Genomic DNA, 22,349 nt, shown 5'->3' with positions numbered 1-22,349 from the left:
TCAGTTCAGCACTCCACAAGAGACGGATTTCCACTCTTAATTCCACTTGAATCTACTGAAGGTTATTTATAGGTTTGGTGGAGGCTGTGGGAGAGATCCTCAGTGGGTTTATATTCAGCCTTGCCGTCTCTCAGCTTCCCTCTTTACCTTCCTCTCTCCCACAGCCGCTTGGCCAAGCTCCATGTTGAGGCCCTAGTGAGTCCCTGCTTCTTAGACAGGTGCAGCTGGTGGCAGACTTGCAGGGTTCCTCCACGCCACCGAGCTCCCCCTCTCCGCTTACACCCTTTACCTCATCACAGACTCATGTGGCTCTTCTTAAAAGTGGTGCAGTTCTCAGTCGGATAAGGTTCTCCTGATATGTTGGTGTGGGTCTGTGGTTTGTGAGGTGATGGAGTCACAATGTGAGAGACTTGAGCGAACTTATTTCAAAGTTCGCTCAATCTTGTTTTTCTCATTTTCATTCATTTTGCAGTTTCTTTTTATAAATCATCATAACTTTAGTTTTCTTTGGCGCTATTCATGGAAATAAAAGGAATGTGTTCATTACTGATTCTTCTGTCTAGAGTTTAAGAAAAATTTAAAGTTAATCCCCACCACAATAGTCGATCTCTTTCGAGAAAAGCTGTGGTTCAAGGCGCCCACCCATAGACTGCTGGCTGCAGAACACCGAAGTTCTGCATATTCACTGAACAAACATTTAACATTCAACCCAATTAGTTCTGAGCATAAGAGAGAATTACGTAACCTCTCCAACGGACCGAGAAAAACAAGCTGTCCTGCCAAAGAAACAAATCAAGAATGGCACATATAAACTACATACAGTAGCAACAATTTGAACAATGTTGTTCTCTGTTAACAACTATGAGTGACAAAATGGAATAAAGTCGTCGGGTGCGTGCATGAAAAGCTCATAAAACAAGATAGGGCCACACTGGCTCCACACTTTTCTTTGAGTGTGTTGTGGAGCAGGAGGCACATGAATTAAACTGGTGACAAGCAGAGGCCGTGGATCTCTCCAAAGTCTACTTTTAGAAAGTGCAAGTCTAGGTTTTAGGTTTCAGTGTCTGCTCATGAACAAATGGCTTTTCCAGTTTGCCAATTAGATGTACGATTTGGTTTAAAATCTTGTGCACAATCAGCCATCAATTCTTTGTGGGTTTGTTTACTCATGTTTTGAATTTTATTCTCAGAAAGAGCTGTTTGCCACCTTTTCCTAGATTACTTGTTAATCTGCTTGAAACATGTACACTACAAGATCTTGTTAAAATCATGAAGCACAATAAACTAAGAAAGATATGAGTTATAACCCTTTATTCCTGATTTGACCTTGTGTATTCCCACAGTAAGCTCCTGGGAAGACCTTAGGCATGCATGGTGGAAATGTCAGCCTCACATCGGAAGCTGAGGGAGGGGCGACAGTAAGAGGAAGAAGGTGTCATTGTCAAGGTATGTTGGAAGTAAAATAGAAAATCTCACATGTGATCAGTTTCTTTCTGCTCAATTTTCACTTGTAAAAAGCTTTTTTTATAAATTTAATCTGAATACATATTGTTAGAGCTCAGACAAATAAATTATTAATAACCCTAGAGCCAGAACTGGTTCCTGGGCGACAACCACATGAGCCAAGCCACCTGTCCACTTGTCAGTGTAAGGCCCCCAGCCAGTTTCCTTTTAAATAGAGATTGAAGAGAATGGAAAGATCACATTTTTATACAGCAATATATTATGACACTGGTGGCCTTTATTGAACAGCAAATTGTCAGGAAATAGCAAAGAATCCAACCCTGGATACCCACATTGAGAATGCAGATTGGGAGGGTGCTCTATGAACTGAGCCACCCAGCACCTATAGAAATTGTCTGTGTCAACGGTTAAATACATTGCGACTTTAGTTTGTATCTCACATAAACAGAGGAATTATCGCTATGAGTTGGACAAATACAACAGAATTTAACAATTTTAATTTTTGTGTTTTTGCCAGGGACCACACAGACCGCAAATATTTTCTTGAAGGCACTATGAAGATGCTGACTTATCAAGGGGAAGCTATAGCTCCCTCTAGTGCCCTACTGGCGCCACTACTGACGGCAGCCAAATATCTGAGTTCCCCCTTTATACACCTAGTCTCTTTGGTCTGTTTGCAGCAATCTTCAATCCAAAACACCTTTTTGCAATTAAAAAAAAAATGCAAAGACAGTACAGATCACATGCTGCGAAATCATTACTACTGAAACTTTTTCCCTTAAATATTTACTCTGAGCAAAACTGAACAAGTCTTAAGTACTGTATTACTTCTTTCACATCTGGAACATTTTTGAGAAGCATGATCTTAATTAACCTTTTAGTCTGTTTGATGTTATATACAAGCCTCCCAAATATTTTGAATGAATTAAAATTTTATTCAAATCCAATTGTTTCAATATCACAAAAATGTTTGTGATATTGACCAATTTACTCTTGTCAGAGTGAATTGGTCCCACTCTGACAAGTCTAACCCGACTTTCAGGTGAGAACTAATCTGTTCCTCCAATTGAAGGTTTTTCTGAACTCTGTCTACTGTGAGTAAAACACAGAGTAATCAAACTCTACAGAGACCAATTAAATCAATCAAAACTTATTTTGAGATGCAAAGAGCATCTGGCCAATTTGCCACGTTCTTCAAATAGTACTTAATTAATAATGTTCTCTGGGGAACCAAAGTTGGTGAGAGCAAACTTACCTACACAATACAATGAGCAGAATAGAAATTTACTTCAAAAGTAATCAAATAAAATTGATCCTGAAGTCGATTAAGTGATTAAAACAATGTTTGTAATTACAATAGCTGTGCTAAATGTCAACTACTGGTTTTCAGTATAAAGTCCATTTAAAAATGAGGTTAATCACACTAGAAATAAGAGTCTAAATGAGACCAATACAGCTATCTGACATTCACTTTATTGTTAAAACTTTGTTTGGTATATCAGCTGCTTGTCTTTTTACACAAGTTTAAATTAAAAGGCAAACATGTACAGCTTCATCTTCAAATAACATGCAGCAGTGTAAACATGAGATCTACTGAGATAAAAAGTCAAACTACAACAGACTGGCAAAGTACGATAACAAAAATGTCATGTTCAAAAAATGACTTATCTTCATAGATCAAAACAAGCTTTAACTTAGTGCTCATCATTCACCACATTCAGCTGGTAAATATGCATGTTTGTGTGAGATAGGAAGGTTTAAACAAAACAAAAACAAATTAAAAACCATAATGGATTGACAACATATAAATAAAACCCCCAACTTTAATATAACATTTTTGAGAGTTTATTCGAGAGAAACTTCAGTTTTCCTACAGTCCTGGAGACCAACAAGCTGCTATGGTTCTGAAACACTTCGACGAGGCAACAGCCGTACAACTACCACCAACCAAAACATCGCCCATGAAAGTTCACAAATCATCTCAAAGATTATTTTCTTAAATAATCAGAATAAAAAGTTACAGTTAAGCATATGGTGTCGAGTTTCCTCCCCTCTTATGTTATTCTAGTTCTCACTCTCAAACAAACTTTACTTTATACCAACGACAAACTTAACAGGATCATCATCCGCAGAAACCAGAATGAGCGCTGCCGAAAGCACCTTATGATAACAGGGTAGCTTAGCAAAACCTGAGTATGAAAATGAAACGCACACATCAGAACGGCTTTCATGGCAACCTCATAAAAATCATAGCAGCTAAAACTGAACAGACTGTACAGAAAGGCCATGGAGAATAGACAGTGACACCCGTTTCCCATCTTGCGTTTTGTTCAGAATCACACTGACAGAGTTACACATCAGATCAAAGCTTCCCATCTATGATTCTTGTGATTACAGATATACAATTTCACCACCAGGAGAATCTACTTTCATCTAATCTGCTGGACCAAGTGAAATAGGTGGACACTGTGTAACCTAAAAACGAGCTGATATTTAACATCACGTTTGCCGTTTGAGTCAGTAATGGTGAGTCAAGAGCTGCAACAGAAGGAAGCAGATGATCTCCACATGCACCGGGTGGAAACTAATAAAAGTAGTGCACCATCTTACAACTTAAAACATCATTAAAAATTGGATGATGCTACTGAACAAATCTTCAACCAGAATATTATTCAGTGTTACAGCACAGATTTGTTCCCAAACTAGAATGTCTGCCCCTTTTTTCTTTTACATTAGTGGGTCACCAAGGCACCGCTAAAGTTCAGTTTCGCAAGTACATACTTTGATCTGCACACCACCTGTGCTGGAGGCTCGCCTAAACCAATCTGTACACGCAAATCTCTACACAACATATTGACAGTGACTCATTTTAATGCCTTCCTTATTTATGTAACATTAATTAACATAGAAATCCCAATTCCACAAAGTGATTCTGTACAATCTACAGGAAGATTTGATAAATCAGAAAACCTGAAAAGAAAAACATGGTGAAAATCATCACTTGGGCACCGTCTTCCCTAGCTGAAAGAGATCCAGTATGTCCAGCATGGACTGTTTGATGTTGTCACCAAAACGACGTGAATCCTGAAACACCAAAAGGAGAGAGAAAAAACATTAGAAAGACAAAATACCTGAAAGAAGAGCACAAGATATGCCTTAAAACGAGGAAACTCACAGTTTCTTGACTTGAGTATTTGCTGGAGATGTGAAAGTTGATGAGCTCTTCACCGAGGATGATGTAGGAGACACCATACCCATCATCAGCCACCTAATGAAAATAAAATCTGATATTTTATCTCAAATTTCATTGGGAGATTCTACCTGGCAAAGGATGCAAACAACACCTAACTCTTTGTTTTTCTATCGATAATTAGAAATTTAAAAGCGCATGGAAGAGCTCCAAGCCTGCGAAGATAAGGCCATTCACCTAAACCGAGGCAAGGAGAGCAATGGAAACTATGGAGAAACTACAGAGATCCATCTATTAGTTGCCACATGTGAGAAAAAATCCAGAGAAAGTCACAAGTGGCCCTCCTCAAAACTTGCAAAAGTCCACATAACAAGCATGGACACCCGACTGACCCCTCCAGGTCGCAGAGCATTCCAATCCGCCCCACTCAACCAAACCAAACACTTTGACTTGTCTACTTGCAACTTCAACATATCTGAACTTCGACTACAAAATCACTGCAAGAAAAAATAAAATAAAATGGCAGATTCACAAAACTAATTAGCCAGCAATCCATAACTTTGTTTAGCAGTTCCACAGTAAATGCACTGACATAATAGACAAGAAAGCGTAATAGGAAATTGAGAAAAATGAACAGGCAGAGAAATGTGACCCAGAAGGAATACAGAGCCATCTTACAGCACTGGGAGAAAATAAATGTACATTTTTTGCACACATAGACACTCAAAGTACACAAAAAATGATTTAATGGTTAAAGGATTTTGCATGATATGTCCCCTTTAAGGAGAATGGAAACTTTTTAAAGATACTGTAAAGTACAGAATTTGCCTCATTAGATCGACAGTCCACCATTCCCTCGAACTTTAAATGTGACTTTCCAGACAGATGAAAATTGGACTTACTGGACCGAATCCGCCTCCAGAGGACACCATCTCTGGATGTCTGGCCAGATCAAACAACTCGACCTGCTGTAGAGGGGTCTGACTGGTGGACAACCTCCATGGCTCAGACAAGACCTGCACAGGAAGTTATTCAACTTATTCCCATGTTCAGAAAAAACACACATTGTTCTCCAGTGTAAAGAAAAAACTATTTTTTGTACAAGTAAGGTACAGAAAAAATATTTAGACATAGTTCAGACCTTCTTGAGGAAGGGTGATTCCTCTCCAAGGTATTTAGAAACCACATAGAGACAGAAAAGGTGCCGATCGATGCCCTGCCCTGTCATTGCCAAGCGGTACATGTTTTGGTGTTTCTCTGCTGCCACTTTAAGCAACTTGAGGCGCTCTTCTCTCTGCACAGTCAGGAGTTAAGAAGAAAACCACAATGAGATGATGATTTTCTTATTGCAACAATTCTCCCTCTGTAGCACTGCAAAAATGTTTAAGGGCTTCAGTAAAACTCACCGTCTCCTGTCTGATCATGGAACGAACAAAATCACAGGTCTCTATGGTGCAGGAACGCACGGTTTCTGTTCGACCCTCACGGAAGAGCCGTGTCATGGAGGCTTCATATGTCAGGCAGAACTTCCCTTTGTCCTGTTGAGAAAGAATACTGTCAATTTCAACAGTGATACCACAAAAATATATAACTGAACCACAACATTAAGAAGTTTTCTTTTATACATAAAGTGCACATCCAAATAACATGCAATGGTTTAATAATTACTTTGGGTCTTGGCCTGGTTGTTACCACCCTCTAGTGTTGATAATTTGAAATTGCATCAATTGCTAAATACACTGACTCACACCCTGGTGAGTTTTGTGTTTTGGTACAGTAAATTGGTACATGGAAAGTGAAACTGAAAATACAGCTGGGACTTACTCTGTAATGGGCCAGCTGCAAGGCAATCTGGATGAAGGCGTCTGGACTGGTGCGGCACTTCTTAATCAGCCCCTTTCCAAAGTCATCGAAGGGGATTATGTGGCAGTCCACATCATCTGCCAGAGCCCTGGCTACTGTCAGTGAGCTCTCGATGGTCTCCTGACACTATGAGATCGGACAAAGTTTGGTGTTTGGTTTGTAAAATAAGAGCCAAAGTGACGTAAATAAAACATATGCACTGTTTTACTCAGAAAAGTAAAGTATCCAATGTTACCTCTGTGGAGATGTCCCATTGCAGCCTCTGGGGACCAGGAAGGTTTGGGTGAGGGTTCCCTTGGCAGTGACCATCCTCAGTATAGCCCAGCTTAGGATCCATGGACAGAACATGCTGGTTTAAAAGAAAAGATGCAAAGACTATGTTATACGTTTTAGCATTTTTTTTTCCACATTCGTTTATTTTTTGTGTATTAATGATCAATAGTTACTGAATGTGTTTTCTTGTTGTAGTGGTTTGAAAAATGTTCCTAGCATGTGAACAATTTCACATTTTATCACCTGATGATCACAAAATTCAATGTAATGTACTACATTACATTGAATGTAATGTAACATCGCATGGTTTATGCGATAGACCAAAATAGTGTTTTCATAATCTTTGGCACATAAAAAGCCAGAAGTGTGGTGTACGTCTGTAAAGCTCCATCCATCAACTCTGGACAAGGAAGAATTAGTTTTCCATCATACATACCATTAGCTTAGCAGCAATATAGATAGAGGTTCGAGTTTATAATGTAAAAAAGGTTCAAAGAAGGAAAGTTGCTTTAAAGGCACTGATTTAAACAATAAAAACATAGAAAGCATGTGTCGAACCTCCCACAGATGACCAACGATTGGAGCATCAGCCCAGGAGTGCTCTGCGTTCAGTCCCATGGTGCCGTTTTTGTAGACAATCAGATTGAAGGACTTATCAAACCACCTGAAAGAAAAATATAACCAATCAACATCCAAGGCCCACTAATAAACATTTTGAATATGGTTCATGATACAATAAAATATCTTTATTTGTTATTCTTCACCTGTCATAGCACTTTCCATGGAGCAGGGACTTGGCGTAACTGTCCAGAGACTTGACTTGGTTGTTTAGATCGTAACGCTGCTCGGTGTCATCAAGGCTTACAAAGAAGGCCGCCTTCTCGATGGCATCCAGGGACTGCTTGTTTTTACCGCTTTTGAAGAACTGCTCTCGGGCCTTTGCCCATGGGGTCCTAAAGAAATAAAAGAGCAGAAAAAGGAAGTGTTGATACTGTATTAAATGCAGAGAGCAGGAAGGCTGGAAACAAGGTTTTGCATGTATAACAAAAAATAAATTAGGTCTCTGCATAAACTGACAGGAGTCACAAAGATTCTCTACAAAGATGTTTCATTTTTGTAGAAAGAGGTGCTACCCCTCCCTTTCTTTTATTAGATCATGACTGGCCTGAAAAATCTATAATAATCCAGTTTCAGAGGCGAATGCTGAATGTTTTGAAATTCCTTCTGGACTGCGCCGGCAACTGCTCTGAATTATGCATCATTGTAGCTTTCCTTCAGCATAACATCTGAATTCCTCAGGAGGAACTACAATACCCCAGAATGAAGAAAGGCAGTAAACACATAGCTAAAAACAAAACAAAAAAATAATCAAAAACTGTTAACTGAAGAAAAATATTATGAACAAATGTTCAAATCCAAGATAGTTACCTTAAATCTAGAATCCAGAACAGAAACCTTTGATGTATTTAAGACTTTTTGAAGCCTAGTGTTAAAATGAATAACCTGAAAACTTTATGATCCTGCAAAAAAAACCCTTATGCTCTAAACTGAAAGAAAATCTTTGAATGCTTTTTGTAGCCATTGTAGTCAATAGACATTGCTGTGGATGTTTCCCCACTGCAGTCTCTTCATCTCTTGCTCCACCTACCTTTCTCCTGCAGTAAGTGCAGCTAGTTTCTCCTCTCCTGGCATTGGCTCAGACTTATCTGCCAAGATCCTCTCCATCTGCTGCTCGATTTCCCGTGGCAACAGCAGCCGTCCGTCGTAAAACATCCACACTTTGAAGAAACGGCCCTTATGGTACACAGCAATGTGTTTGCTCTCGTTCATGTGCTGGAGTGTATCTGATACAGGTATCCATGGGAGGGGAAAAGAAGAGACAGAGATGCAAATACAATTGGAACCATGTTTGGAGAAAAGATGTGTTTTGGTGACAGTCAAACTGTATTTTTTTTAAGTTCATGCTTATTGTTATGTTTCCAATCACTACATTTTGAAGTTAAGTTAGAAACTTTTGTCTTTGTGTTTTTTTAAGACACTGAGGGACAGATAATGAATGTCACATTGTTCCATTTCTAAAAACACTAATTGTGTTAGTAATCCATTCAACACTGATGAATAAAACAATGTGACATAAACAGTTTAATTTTAATTAAATAAACATTTAATGAGTGAAATTTACAGGAGAACTGCAGTTTGTGGTTAACAAACATCTAATTACAAAACTAAAGTAACTTGAAAAGGGATGTGAAGGAAGTAAAATGAAACGGGAAAGCCATTTAGGGAAAGGGCTGGACTGGAATACATTGAACTACAGCAATGCTTGTTTGAGCAGCACAGGGCATAACTAGACAAACACAACTAGAGAATTACTTTTGAGTTTTAAGTTCACTGATGATTTTCTGGTGATACTAAGTGTTCAAACAAGCATTGCTTATGTAGCAGACAAGAATATAAACAGATGGTATTTAAACCCAGGAGGAAACCACAAGAAAACAACCTAAGTATGGCGGCATTAGGATATCATGCAATGTGCAATAACATCAGTGAATGTTTCCTTTTTTTTGTTTGTTTTTTACATACATGTTGAAATATCTACTTATACCCTAACTAATCTTTAAGATAAGTGACTACCGCCACTACATTTTGGCGGTAGTCCTGATTTTTGTTATTCACATTAACCTTCTGAAATGGGGCAGTGTCATATCAGAAATATCATGTGATTCAGACATTTCTGAGACATATAAAGTTGAACACGTTAGAGTGAAGTCCAATAATTTGCATTGTAGTCAGTGATATAAGCTTTGAATGCAAATAGTTGGCCATCAAAGTCCACTCCATGCTGTTGTTGAGCTAATCTGAAGACTAAATCAGATTTGACTCTGCAGAAAGTTGGCTACCTCTGTTCACTATGGCCTCGGCAGCTGTTTCTGGGAGCAACCTATTCTTTCACGTCTACATGTCTAGGTTTGACTGGGACCTGATTGGAACACCTGAATACAATGATTTTTTTTCAAAACAGAGAAACTGGCTTCGAGTCTCATGCAAATTAAAACTTGAATGTGCATTTTTATGCACGCATGCATTATTAATACATGGAAGTTTGATTATTTCTAATTCAAACACAGAAATGCCCTGACGTGAAGGACAGCAGGAGAAGAGTGGAGGAGGTGACACTGCTAAAGACTCTACCTGTCTCTACACCTGGTACACGAGTCGTGTTGAACATACGCTCGAATTGGGCTGAGCACATGGGAATAGTTTGTAGGAGCATGAGCTGAAAAGCAAAAGGGGAGAGTGAAAAAAAAAAAACACAGAGATGATAAAAGTAAATCACTAAAACCCCCAGAGACGAAGCGGCAGACACACGACTAAATGGAGGAGAGCATGGATGTAGTGGAGTAGGAATTAAAATGGATTTAGGAAGGAGAACCTCAGAGGAAAAGAGGCAAGGACCAGAAACCAGTTGGCTGCCATCTCAGTGCCACCATCAAAACCCTGATGCAACGAGAAGGTTTTATTTACAATTAAATAGACTTTGGACAATTAAAAACTAATTGAAATAGTACTATGAGATCTATGGGACTGTTTCAGGGTTGTGCTGATGGGAATGAGTGATAGAGTCACTGTTTCCAAGGGCTGTAGGGTCACATGGCTGAGGATCTGAGGGCAAGGCGGCTGTGCCCTCCTCTTACCTGTCTCCACACCGGGGATGCGGGAGGTGTTAAACATTCGCTCCCACTGAGCAGAACACAGAGGTACCTTGTTGGCCAGCAAGTATATCTAACGCAGCGTCCGTCAAAACGAAAGAACAAAACAGTAGAACAGAAACAACCAAACGTGAGCGTGTAACACAGCGAGCTCATGCATTTGAGTTTGTATATAAATTCAAACAACTGATTTTAGAACAAACTATTCATTTCGACTTTGTGGTAAGAATGAAAATTCTAACAGGCATGCTGAAAAGATCATAATCAAAAAATTAAACCAATGACGGTGAGTTAGTGTTAGCAACTGGAAACAACAAAGCATTGCCGGCTATCACTACTGTGTGTTTCCAGTAGGAAAAGCAAAAAAGCTCAGAGGTTTTAAAAGTTAAGAGTAGGACAGTCAGATGGGTTAATATGCGTCAGGTATGGGCTACTTACTAGCATCGAGGTATATCAAGGTTTTAAAATGTTACAGTTTCAAAACCGTTAAAGTCTTCTGTCATTCTATTTATACATTTTAAATTCTATTTATGAGATGCCTGAGGAATTTCTGGACTTCTTTTCTTTTCCTCCGGCGTTTTCAAGCTGAGAGTAGGACCAAGCTCCCTGCCTCCAACTGTTGCTGCGCACTGCTAGTCAGCTGGTTGAAAGAAGACTACTACCCTGCCCCCTTACTGACAAAAAATGTAAAAAATTGTCAGTTTGAAATTTTTTTGTTAAATCAATGAACAATCGATTTAACTAAAACATATTTTTAATAAGGTGACACTATTTTGAAACTACTATTGGCAAACTAATAGCATTACAGATAAATAGTTGAAAACAGGATCAATTAACCAGCCAGTTATATTATTGCCACTTCATAAAAAGTAAAACACAAAATAATTACAATCCAAACTGTAAACATTTAAAAATACATAAGAGTAAAATTTTGTTCCAATTTTTAACACAAGTCTGGCTTAAAATAAATACATTTCACAGATATTAACTAATCAATTGATCAGAGATCTGAATTAAATTTAAACAGCAGGACAAATACAGAAAAATCTAATTGTTTTTCTACTCTTTGATGAAAGACTTTAAAGCTGAATAATAAAGGTTAGAGAAGTGCTTATTTAAATGAGAATGACGAAAAAACAAAGTGGCCACTGCGTTATTATTCTCATAATAATCTGTAAGTTTTAATTTTAAAGTTGTGGAAATTATTATTGCTTTTTTGTTTTTAAAGAAAGCTGTCGCAATATGTTTTAGATTTTCATGTAAATATTTTGGTATTTGTACAACAGGTTTTCACACTTTAAGGATTTAAAAACCAGCCCATGCCTAATATTAGCAGAATTAGTAGGATTGTGGATAACAAGCTTACCTAAAAGTGGAAAAAGAAAAAGTTGTGAAAAATAAGTTGTTAAAGTGAACGTAAAGGACAAACCCACTGAGATAAAATGTATTAAAGAAAGTTAAACATTTATAAACTAAGGTATGGTCAAACATATTCCTATATAATGTTATTAATTATTCATTTACAGCTTGATTGGCATAGACAAAGTACAACTTAGTAAAGGAATTGATTGAGGCAAAAGACCAACTGGCTCTATACTCACTGGTTTGATCTGAGCTCTGTCCAGTTTTCTCCTGTACAGCATGATGGAATGAACAGCATTACCTGCCCGGGCAGCCTGGCTGGACGTGGGGAACACGTACAAAAAGTCCTGCAAAAAAGATTAACTTATTAATGAATCAATCAGCAGTTGCATTTCAGCAGGTTACGTTTACAAAAAAAGATAAGGGCAGTATGATATTCTTTGTAATCACTATAATGACTGAGTTTGGCCAGAAGTTTACATGCACTCGCGATGGGCATAAATGTCAAAATAAATTTGAGCTTTTAATGATGCATGTGAACAGTTCTTCTTCCAGAATGAAAAAGCAAGTTGAGTATCCTTCACGAGATTTTTTTTTGTAGCCATCAACAGGATCGTGACATAATTATTGCTGGATATTTGACATCTCACCAAGAAATTAAAGTGTATTATAATAATGAAGTTTTCTTTGGGCTAACGCATGATAATTTATGCCTCACTGTTAGAAGCATGACAAGCCGATGAGAAATGTGAGATTTGTTTCAAAATGTTAATCTGACAGTTAACCTTTTGAAACTCTCACCTTGAGAAATAAGTGTTTCATTTATTTGGAAAAAAAAAGTTTAACAAGTTCTGAAAATAAAGAAGAGGCAAAAATAATTTAATAAATTATTAAAAAGAAAAAAAAAAGGAAGACCAGATCACTTCTTGCAACCTGAAGACAGGTGACTCACCATGGCATAATAGTTGCTGTTGACCATGATGGGTCCACGGCCTCTCAGGTAAATATACTCTTCCCACCAGTCACTAACCTGTGCCAGATATGCAGAAAGGATAAAAAGCAATAGTATAAGATAATCAGACAACCTGGTTTTAATGATGTAGCTTATTCAATAATAAGGACAGTGTGCGAAATTATAACAAAAGCATAAAGGAGAAAAAATTCCTTCTGGCTTACATAGTTGGATGCCCACCAGGACTTGAGTTTGAGGTACCACTGCACCCTGGGTCCCAGATTCTTCTCAAAGTCTTTTGACAAGGCCTTCATCCTTTCAAACTGCTCGTCATCCATCAGTGGGCGCACCGACTCCAGGTACTGTCAACAGAAAGAGTCCCACAGGGAGATACAAAGGAATTAGCTATTTTAAGAAAGAGAGTGGTTAAAAATACCACAAAACCTGGAAAGCTCTTTTTGCTGTCGCTCAAAATAATAAAAAAATAAAAAAAATCTTTGTGCAGGATTTTCAACATTTTAGTATGTTTTTCTACTACTCCTCAAAAACACAAATATAATCTCCCTTCTAACTCTAAAAGCACTATGTGTAATAAATAGGCACAAACTAAGTACAAACTCAAAAGCAAGTGGAATGGAAGATTACCCTTCTGCATGTGTCCTCGACAGTGGGAAGAGGTAGCCGAGGGAGAGAGTTCTGGAAACTGTAGAGCAATGGCTTTCTGCCAGAGAACACCTTCACCAATATCTGAACACATAGAAAAGATAAGGACAAAGTTAGAGTTCTGCTTTATCTGTACTTTGAAGAGTAGAATACAAAATGTAAATATGTACTTAAAGCCCTAAGCTAAAAAGGGCTAAAAAACAACAAGCTAGTTTGTAATTTTGATAAGACCAAACAAGATTTAAATTACCAACAATATTAACAGACATTACATTTCTAACCCTTTGATATTTCCCAACTCTGTACTTTCCTAAACTTAAATTTTCCAAGATGTTAATCCTTTTTGTAATGCAAGCACAAGTGTTTGCTATGAACTTATGACATATTTGTACACTGGTCAGGCTTTAAAAAAATGTAATGTGTAAAACCACAGAACAAATATTTTAGAAGGAGGGATAGATGGAGTTTTTATGTAACGAGATACAAAATAAATTCTGGAAATAAAGAAATGTTTTAGTACTTTTATTTTCTCCCATATTCATCCAAACCTGGAAAATACTCAAATTAAATTGCATACTTTTCCCCTGCCTTTATAAAAAAGAAAGCATATAGAGCATTTACGTAAAATTATACAAAACAAATAAGTCTAATGAAAAAATAGACAAAGAAAAAGTACCAAATGTATGTAACTTTTGTTATAGACAGATATTATTCACATATTTTTTCCTTAAGCTGATCCTTGTAAGGCTGAAAAAGGACGTCAACATCTCACCAGCCACAAACGAGTACCAAAAGGCAGAGAGCCGTGGCGTGACTCCATCCAGCCGTGCCATGACAGCAGGCTCTTCAGAACATTCCTCATGATCATTATGATGGTGACCCAGAGGCCCGTACCCACCAGAACCCCTCCAAGTATCCTCTGGCTATCTGTGGACATGTATCGGCTGCAGGTAGAGGAGAAGAAAAGAATAAAAAGCTTTCAGTGGCACATCTTAATGTTATAAAAAAAAGGTTCATCAGAAAGTAAAATGTGACAAAAATAAATATGACATAATATTGTGTCTAACATCCTTGGAGAACTGAACTTTTAGAAAAATCCCAGTCTAGTGTGTTGTGCAGCACGCAATTAACACAGGAGAATAAGAGCCACACAGCAGCTGTGGGACAAGGCCTGGTCTAAAGTCAACAAAGACAGCTTGCATTATGAGTGATAACAGTTGCATTATTCAAACCGACATGTGCACATGCAGACACACAACACAACTCATTAAATCATAAACGCTGTGTGGTCGTCATTAAAAAACACAGGACTTTCATCACCACATATTCTTAGATTATGCAACAAAACCAAACTACAAAGGATTTCCAGCGCCCCAAGTTGGCTGTATGTTATAGAATAAAACCTGAATGAGGAGAGCACTCATCTGTGTTGATAAAGGGTGTACTATGGGATTCAAGAGAGCACAACGTGTTCCCTAATCGGGATTAACATCGTTATCAAACAGAAGGCGTGGAAGAAAACTAATAAAGAAGTGTTGTGGATAAAAAAGTATCGCTGACAGTTCTTGGCCAATCTTCAGCGGCCTGTTGTTTTATTGGTGTTGTTACCGTTTCTGTTTATTTACTGAGAACAACACCATACTCACCTGATAGGTATGTGTTGGCCAAGTCTGGCAATCAATCCCATAGAAGGATCCAGTTGTTTGTATTTGTTGTATGACATGTATGACACGACCACTACCATGAACCCACCCGGGCTGCCCGGGTACACACCAGTCATCACCCCATTCTGTGAAAATGAAACATAAACTCAGAAGCTGTGATTAACAATCTGTAAAATGTTGTAACACACGTGGTGATAAAGACACTAATTGCCTATTAAAAAAAAGGTGGCAAGTCTTTGAATGATTCAGTGTGACTGTGTGTAAACAAACCACTAGGCCAAAGGCGAGGACACAAAGAACACTCAGGAAGGTTACTGTCACTGTTTGCGGTTCGTGTCAGACAGGGGTAACCTTCTGGTGTAACAGTTTACAGTAACACCACAGTAAAGAGATTTATAGTACGGCAGAATAGTGCTGTGAACAGTCGAAAGTTTCTGTTGCCTGTAAACTAAGGCAAAGAAACCCAGAAACTGGAAAAGAGGCCTTTTTGCACTGCAGCCTGCCCCCCTTTAGCCCAGACCTGGTTGTTTTGCATTGAGCAAAGTGTCGCTTCGAAGGTGACCAGGGATGGTCATGTCAATCAAATTTCAGCGAAAGCTGCCAAAGCGATTTCCCCAGAGATCGAGGAATATTTTCGTTTTTGTTTGTCGCGTCCAGCTCTTTCTGTACGCACTTGTCAGCAAGAAAGCTGAGGGAAACATTTACCTCAGAATTTTTGCAATCATTTAATTTTATTGTCTGTATGCAGTCATTGGAGAAACATCAATGTATGTTTTTTTTTTTTCTCACTGCCAAAAAATCTACATACATTTATCTGCTTGATGTGTGATGACATGATGTGGATCTTCCGTACAGCTTTTTGAATATTATTTCAACCGAAATAAAAATAAAATGCAATTGAAAATGTCATCATTATCGTTTAAAAACTTACAGGTAAAAATAGATTATGATGGGATTTTTTGGTGTCGCATGTTAAAATTACAGACATCGAGAAAGAGCGCTCCTCTGACCCAGAGATCTGGAAGAAGACTCGGCTCTGTCCCGCCCCGCAGCGAAATGCACCAATCAACAGCTGACTCCAAACCAGACCTGTCTGGCAGGCTCGAGAGTAGAGTGGGACAGGGCATGAAGTGCTAATGCAAAAATGCTCAGCCCGGCTTTGAAGCCAGGCTCTGCAGTGAAAAAGGGAGTTCAGGACACATCAACCAGATGAAGAAGTTACTTTGTCAATACTGTTTTTTCTTTGCAGATAACCATCTGGACATTGCCCTTCAGCATATCCAGCAACTCTTACCTTGAAGCGAACGAACCTTTTCTTCCAGGAGTGGAGGCCAGAGAGGTAGACCTGGCGTAGAGCCTCGTGGCACAAATGTAGGTCGATGCCATCGGGGCTGACGGTGAACTGAAAGGCCACCGCCTGATGCGCTTCTGCCATGGTGGCTGCTCTAAAGTAAAGTCACTGAAAGAACAAACAAAACAAATATGTCACAATGTGCATCATCATTCAGCAGCTTGATTTTGCCTAGTATCAATACTGCAAAGAAAGCAAATGACATTAGTTAATTATAAGAGTGAAATGCAATTAGCTTTTGTTTACAGTAGCAGAGGTTTTAAAATATATTTAGATGTTTTGCCAATACATTTAGCAACTGTATTACACTTAAAAGCTCAACTGAGTTTTTTTTACATTGCAAATTGCAATTGTTTCCCGTGTTGCCATTTACAATTAGGCACAAATGTATTTATACCCCTCACAGATTAAAATTAACATTTTAATTTGACAAAATGTAAATATTTTCCAGTCATATTTTTAAATTGCTGTAAATTCCTACAGCAATTTATTGCTGTAGATGAAAATCATGAATTGTTCTTTGTACATTGTTTTATCTTTCGGTTGATGCCTATGTCATTTCAAGTAACAAAAACAAAATTATTGATTGAATAAAAACATCTTTAAATGTAATCACTTTATTGTAACTCATATTGTGATTGAGGAATTTAACCATTTTAAATGTGATATCTGACATTTTAATAATGCCATGCAGTTCTATTCCTTTCCCTGCAACATTTCTGTTTAATAACTATGTAGGTGGAATAATTACACAGTGTGAAGATCAGAGTTAAACATGGTTAGGTGATTTGCAGAACTGTTGCATCATAGCACACATTCAGCCTCGATATGTCGATATCTGCATGAGGCTGGAAATAGCCCCAAAGAAAAGAGAACAATGTCTCATATTGATCAGCTTCTGCCACAGTTCTTTAAAGTCACTAGTCCACATTCCGTGATAACAGTGGGAATTATCCAATTCAATCACATTGGATTCTCTGCAAAAAAATAAGACTGAATAAGATACTAAAGGAATCTTAAAACTCAAAAGATTAATTTACATGAGAAAAGAACACTATAATCACACTGCCAATTGATACTTGTGCTTTAAAGATTGTGTTTGCTTTTTTGAAGACATCTTCACACATTTAAATTTATTATACGTTCTGAATATATATATATATAAACTAAAACTATCCAGACATGTTGCATGATGGGACAGTTGGCAGCAGTTCTCCACATGCATGAGTTTTCCCCAGGTACTCTGGCTTCTTCTCACAGTCCAAACAAATTATTATTAGGTAACCCATCCTGTTGACATTACATTAGTTGTTATATCTGTGCAGTCATTTGTCCAGTATGTTTCTTTTGCCCTTTGTTGGACACTTGTCACTTTTGAAAAAGGCCTACTAACCCCAAAAAGTTTTATTTTTGGCCTATTGGGTAGACTTTCAATGCACCTGATGCCCACACTGTATATTTATAGTGTTTTAGACACTTCAGCTCACAAAGAGAGGTGGGTAAAAAAGAAAGTAAAGAAAATGTGAGTTAAATATAATCTATAATTGTAATATTCAGCAACTGAATGTTTTCCAGATGTTATGCACCCCTAACCTTAACTAATAGAAATAAAAAGCCTGATCTTTCACTATTTGACCTGCCAATCACTGCTCACAGCCAGAAAATTTTGCTATATTGAAGATTATCTAATAATTATTTTGGATTGTATCATCAATAAGTTGCACTATACTATCAGTATATGAATACATAGATAGACCAACAGCATGTACTTGAATTGGCTCTTTTAGTTTGATTTACATCAGATAGTTACAGACATGATTTTTGATATACAACAGGGGAATATTCTGTTGTATTCTGGCACCTTTTTTCCTCCATGCATGTTATATATAGCCTTTGGAACTAAAATTGGTCAGACCTCACAGAAGACCAGATATCACATGGTCAGCGCATCAAAAATATTAAATACTGCAAGTTTGTCAACTTCTGTGGCGAGAAACGCATTTCAGAATCTAGCGCTTTAGTCATATTTCCCCTGTTTCAGCCATGTTTGAAGAGAGGAATACATCTGCACGTCCCTGCACAGCTGCTATTTCGCGGTTTGATTTGTGCATTCTGAAACCAGGACGCGTCGTGTCTACGCTAGCAGTGGTCGGAAGGAGCAGAGCAGCATCCACAGAGCAGCAGTGTTTGAGCAGCCAGTCCCTTCCCCCAGCCACTCTGAAGCATCACATGATCCACCCTGTGCTGCAGAAACTAGGGGAAAGGTCGCAGCGCTGCGCCGCTTAGAAACAGGGAGAAAACTGCCAACGGTGAGCAAAACGCCTCGTAAACCAGCAAACCCGGTCATTTGTGATGACGATGCAGCAATCAGGAGTGCACTGCTGGCTTTATGGTTTAAAAACAAACAGATTACGTTTTTCTTTTCTTTCTGTTTGAAAAAGCAGATACGAAAACAAAGGCAAACGCTGATAAAATATGTGGTTCAGCCTCCTGTTTCCAGACGCTGTGTGTGTGGAGGCGATTTGAATTATGCTACTGGAAACGTCAGCATCCACCTGCTAAAAACCCTTTTACAGCACCTAATATCAGCTGGAACATTTTTATGAACAATTTCACCATAAAATACATAGGTAACGTGTCCGGTACTCTATCACCATCACCTATTTTAAGTTTACCACGCCGCCCACGTGGTTAACTTAAAATAGGGTCATTTGTATATCAATTTCCATACTAAACCAAACCTTAAGTTGGAAAGCAATGACTTTTGTTTGAAATCTGATCATCCTCGTACCTTGAGGACACAGTGACCAGACAGGTATTACTGACCTTCAACAGGCAGGTGACATTTTAACACATTTTAACATTTCTAAAAGTTGCAAAACTGCGATAATTAGACGCGAAGAAAATTGTCCAAACTTCGCAATATTACATTACTTAATAACAGGATAAATTATGTGCTGTAAAGAAGCTGACAAGTGATTTGTCCAGTGAATGACCTCTACTTGGACTTTTGCCTACATTCATGCTCTGAGAAATGGCAACAATATTTACATACAGGTTATTAAATGAATCCTAAAACAAAATACAATAAAATGACAGTCGAGCCATTTCCCTAATGTATTTTTTTTTTAGTGGAGGAATTTCAAAGATAAGATATTAAGCCGTCTGTCCCAGTAGGCGTAGCACTGAATTGTGCATTTCAGCAACTAAAAAGCGCAAACTTTGTCTTGTGGAGTCTGCAGGCCAAACAAGCTCCCAAGCCCTCAGGTCATGACGACGCAAACAGTCTTTTAGCAACAACCTTTAACCCAATTCAACCTCAACAAGGAAATACAACAAGCTGACGTTTATGCCGACGGTGGGGTTGAGTAAGGAAATATTTTTTCACATGGCTTCCTCTCACTTATCTAAGCTATTGCTTCTCCTTTCTCAAAGCCCTGCAGCAACCGTCTGGACCTCGACTACGACAAAAGAGAAAACGCAAGAAACCCACATTAGACACGCGGTCCTCCTAAAAACAAAATAAAGATCTCACCTACACCTTCTTTCTGTCTGTCTGGGAGGGCGAGGCTCTCTGCTTTAACGAAGATGTGGAGCGACTGGACTCTGCGATGGCTGCTACAGCTCAGCACTCTACATGAATGGGAGCGAAGACTTGTACACAAGGCCTTCCCCCCTTTTGGTTGCGTCACATATGACTCCTTTTAGAGTGGAGGACGCAGCTCCCTCTGGCGGTTACACTCCTATGGAAAACGTTGCATGCTCATCTTGAACAGGTAAGAACTGGAATGACGTGATAGTGTAGGTTGCCTGAAGAACATAATGTTAATTCTGTTCCCCCAGGCTGTTAAGTATCTGACGTTGGATAAATGCAGTAAATATAATTATTTATTGTCTTGGTTTCACCCTCAAAAAAAATATTATTTTCAAAATGTGGCTTAATCCACAATATAACTAATAGTAAATATAAGATATTAAACTGCAAATATGATTATCATGCTGCCATACACCATCGACAGCATTTTCACAAATCAAAAGAATTACTTATAGAAAATTACTTTTTGCTAAATAAAGCTAAGAGAGGCATTTGTATACATTCCCTCTGAGTCAAAACAGTTTTCATACCAGCTGCAAGTTTTTGAGTGGCATATTCCTACTAGTTTTGCACACATAAAGACTGGGCGAAATAAACAAACTTCAGACTTTTCACACCGGCCAATCTACACCTACTAATATACTTTAATCTAAACCACGCCATTATATCTCTATGCCTATTTTTGGTCATTGTTTTGTTGGAAGTGGACTTTACTTCCAAGCAACTTCTACAATGTCCTTTACCCTGCCACACAAAAGCATTCCCACAGCATGATGCTGCCATCACCATGTTTCACGGTGTAATCATGGTAGTGTGTTTAGGGTGATCTGCAGTGTTGATTTTCCATCAGGTCAAAAGGTTCTGTTCTGTTTTCTTCTGACCAAAGTTCATTTTTCCACATTTGCTGTTTCCTCTCCAGCATAGTTTGTGGCAATTTTTTAGGATGAACATTTTGCTAACAAAATAAAATATTACGATGGAAAATGCCAGATAAAACATAAAAGGTTTGTCTTTTAATCAACACTGTGTTTGACTTTCATTCTGATTTTACAGTAAGTCACAAAGGTCCAATGACTTTATCAGCCATCCATCCATTGGGGAGTTGGTCACAGAGCTAGTGGCCTAAGTAGGGAGGGCCAGACTTCCCAAAGCGTTCCCAGGTCAGGGAACATTTTGTAAAATATCATTATTGGTTTAATATTTTGTAATAAAGAAGATAATTTTTTAAAGAAATGCATATTTTTAAAAATAAAAATGATTTATATGAATGTAAAATATTTTCTTGGCTTATTGGAATATTGTTTTATATTGCCATGATAACATAGCACTGCGACAGACTGGCGACCTGTCCAGGGTGTACCCCGCCTCCCGCCTGGAACGTAGCTGGAGATAGGCACCAGCAACCCTCCCGACCCCATTAGGGACAAGGGTGTACAGACAATGGATGGATGGATGGATGGATAACATAGCACATTTAAACCCTCTTAACACTAGAATTGTATATTACCACGTGGATTTATTTCAATTTTTATAGCTTCAGGATTGTCAAAAACAAAACAAACACGTAAGTGGTTCTTTCTTTCTTTTTTTTTACAAAACATGTTCCTTTCAGTATAAAGCATTTTCATTGTAAAAAAAAAAAAGTCACTTCCAATGCAAAACAAATGCCAAAACCCAAATCCAGTCTGCACTGGCAAAATTATGATTTAAGAAGCAAGTACAAATTATTTGTTAAAGAATCCAGGTCATCCAGTAGAAAAGGAACAGTTGTATAATGAATTACTGTTTGAATTATGTTGACATCAACACAATTTGTCATTCCTGAATTTTGGTGAATGTTAAGTCAACACAACATGTATCACTACTGTTTGACCAGCAGATGGCGACAAATAACTTCCTCTAGGGAAGATAATTCATGATTTCATTTATTTTTCAGTAAATATTTAAAACATATATGTGTTTAACATAGAACATTGAAAACGTTCTATGTACACATAGAACATATTGCACGTTGTAAGTTATGCATTTCAACATAACAGCATATGTTTAAATGTCACAAAAACAAGTATGTAAATATTTCACCGCCACTCGTATTAAATTGGTTGGAGAAGAAACAAACAATAGGCAAACTGATGCAATTTCAATTCAACTTCTTTCTGTTTTGTTTTCTTTTTCTCCTTTTTTTGTGTCGAACGCATAAGTCACAACCTACCGCGGCTCGGGTCAGTTCCTGCAAAGCAAACACGAAACCCACGCTCAGAG

General features: G+C 38.1%; 1 protein-coding gene across 4 annotated transcripts; it reads right to left on the bottom strand.

Moving 5' to 3' along the window:
• Positions 1–2,915: 2,915 nt before the first annotated feature.
• Positions 2,916–22,319, bottom strand: cpt1ab (carnitine palmitoyltransferase 1Ab (liver)). Of its 4 annotated transcripts, none has more exons than XM_028038750.1 (19): positions 22,300–22,319; positions 16,436–16,600; positions 15,124–15,266; positions 14,250–14,421; positions 13,460–13,561; positions 13,039–13,176; positions 12,815–12,892; positions 12,102–12,209; positions 10,486–10,573; positions 8,439–8,634; positions 7,555–7,743; positions 7,349–7,454; positions 6,753–6,866; positions 6,479–6,643; positions 6,061–6,192; positions 5,796–5,948; positions 5,557–5,670; positions 4,640–4,732; positions 2,916–4,548 (listed from the first exon to the last, which is right to left on the bottom strand). In XM_028038750.1, exons 2-19 carry the CDS (start codon positions 16,574–16,576, stop codon positions 4,462–4,464), a joined length of 2,319 nt encoding a protein of 772 aa, XP_027894551.1. In that variant the 5' UTR covers positions 16,577–16,600; positions 22,300–22,319; the 3' UTR covers positions 2,916–4,461. The 4 variants fall into 4 exon arrangements, with proteins under 4 accessions (XP_027894551.1, XP_027894532.1, XP_027894560.1 ...); XM_028038731.1 differs by lacking the exon at positions 22,300–22,319 and adding an exon at positions 20,028–20,178; XM_028038759.1 differs by lacking the exons at positions 10,486–10,573; positions 22,300–22,319 and adding exons at positions 9,983–10,067; positions 20,028–20,178.
• Positions 22,320–22,349: the final 30 nt, after the last annotated feature.

This window comes from Xiphophorus couchianus, chromosome 2, assembly GCF_001444195.1.
Source record: "Xiphophorus couchianus chromosome 2, X_couchianus-1.0, whole genome shotgun sequence".
Lineage (NCBI taxonomy): Eukaryota > Metazoa > Chordata > Actinopteri > Cyprinodontiformes > Poeciliidae > Xiphophorus > Xiphophorus couchianus.
Note: the sequence above shows the minus strand (reverse complement) of the source record. Positions and strands in the feature narration are given on the sequence as shown.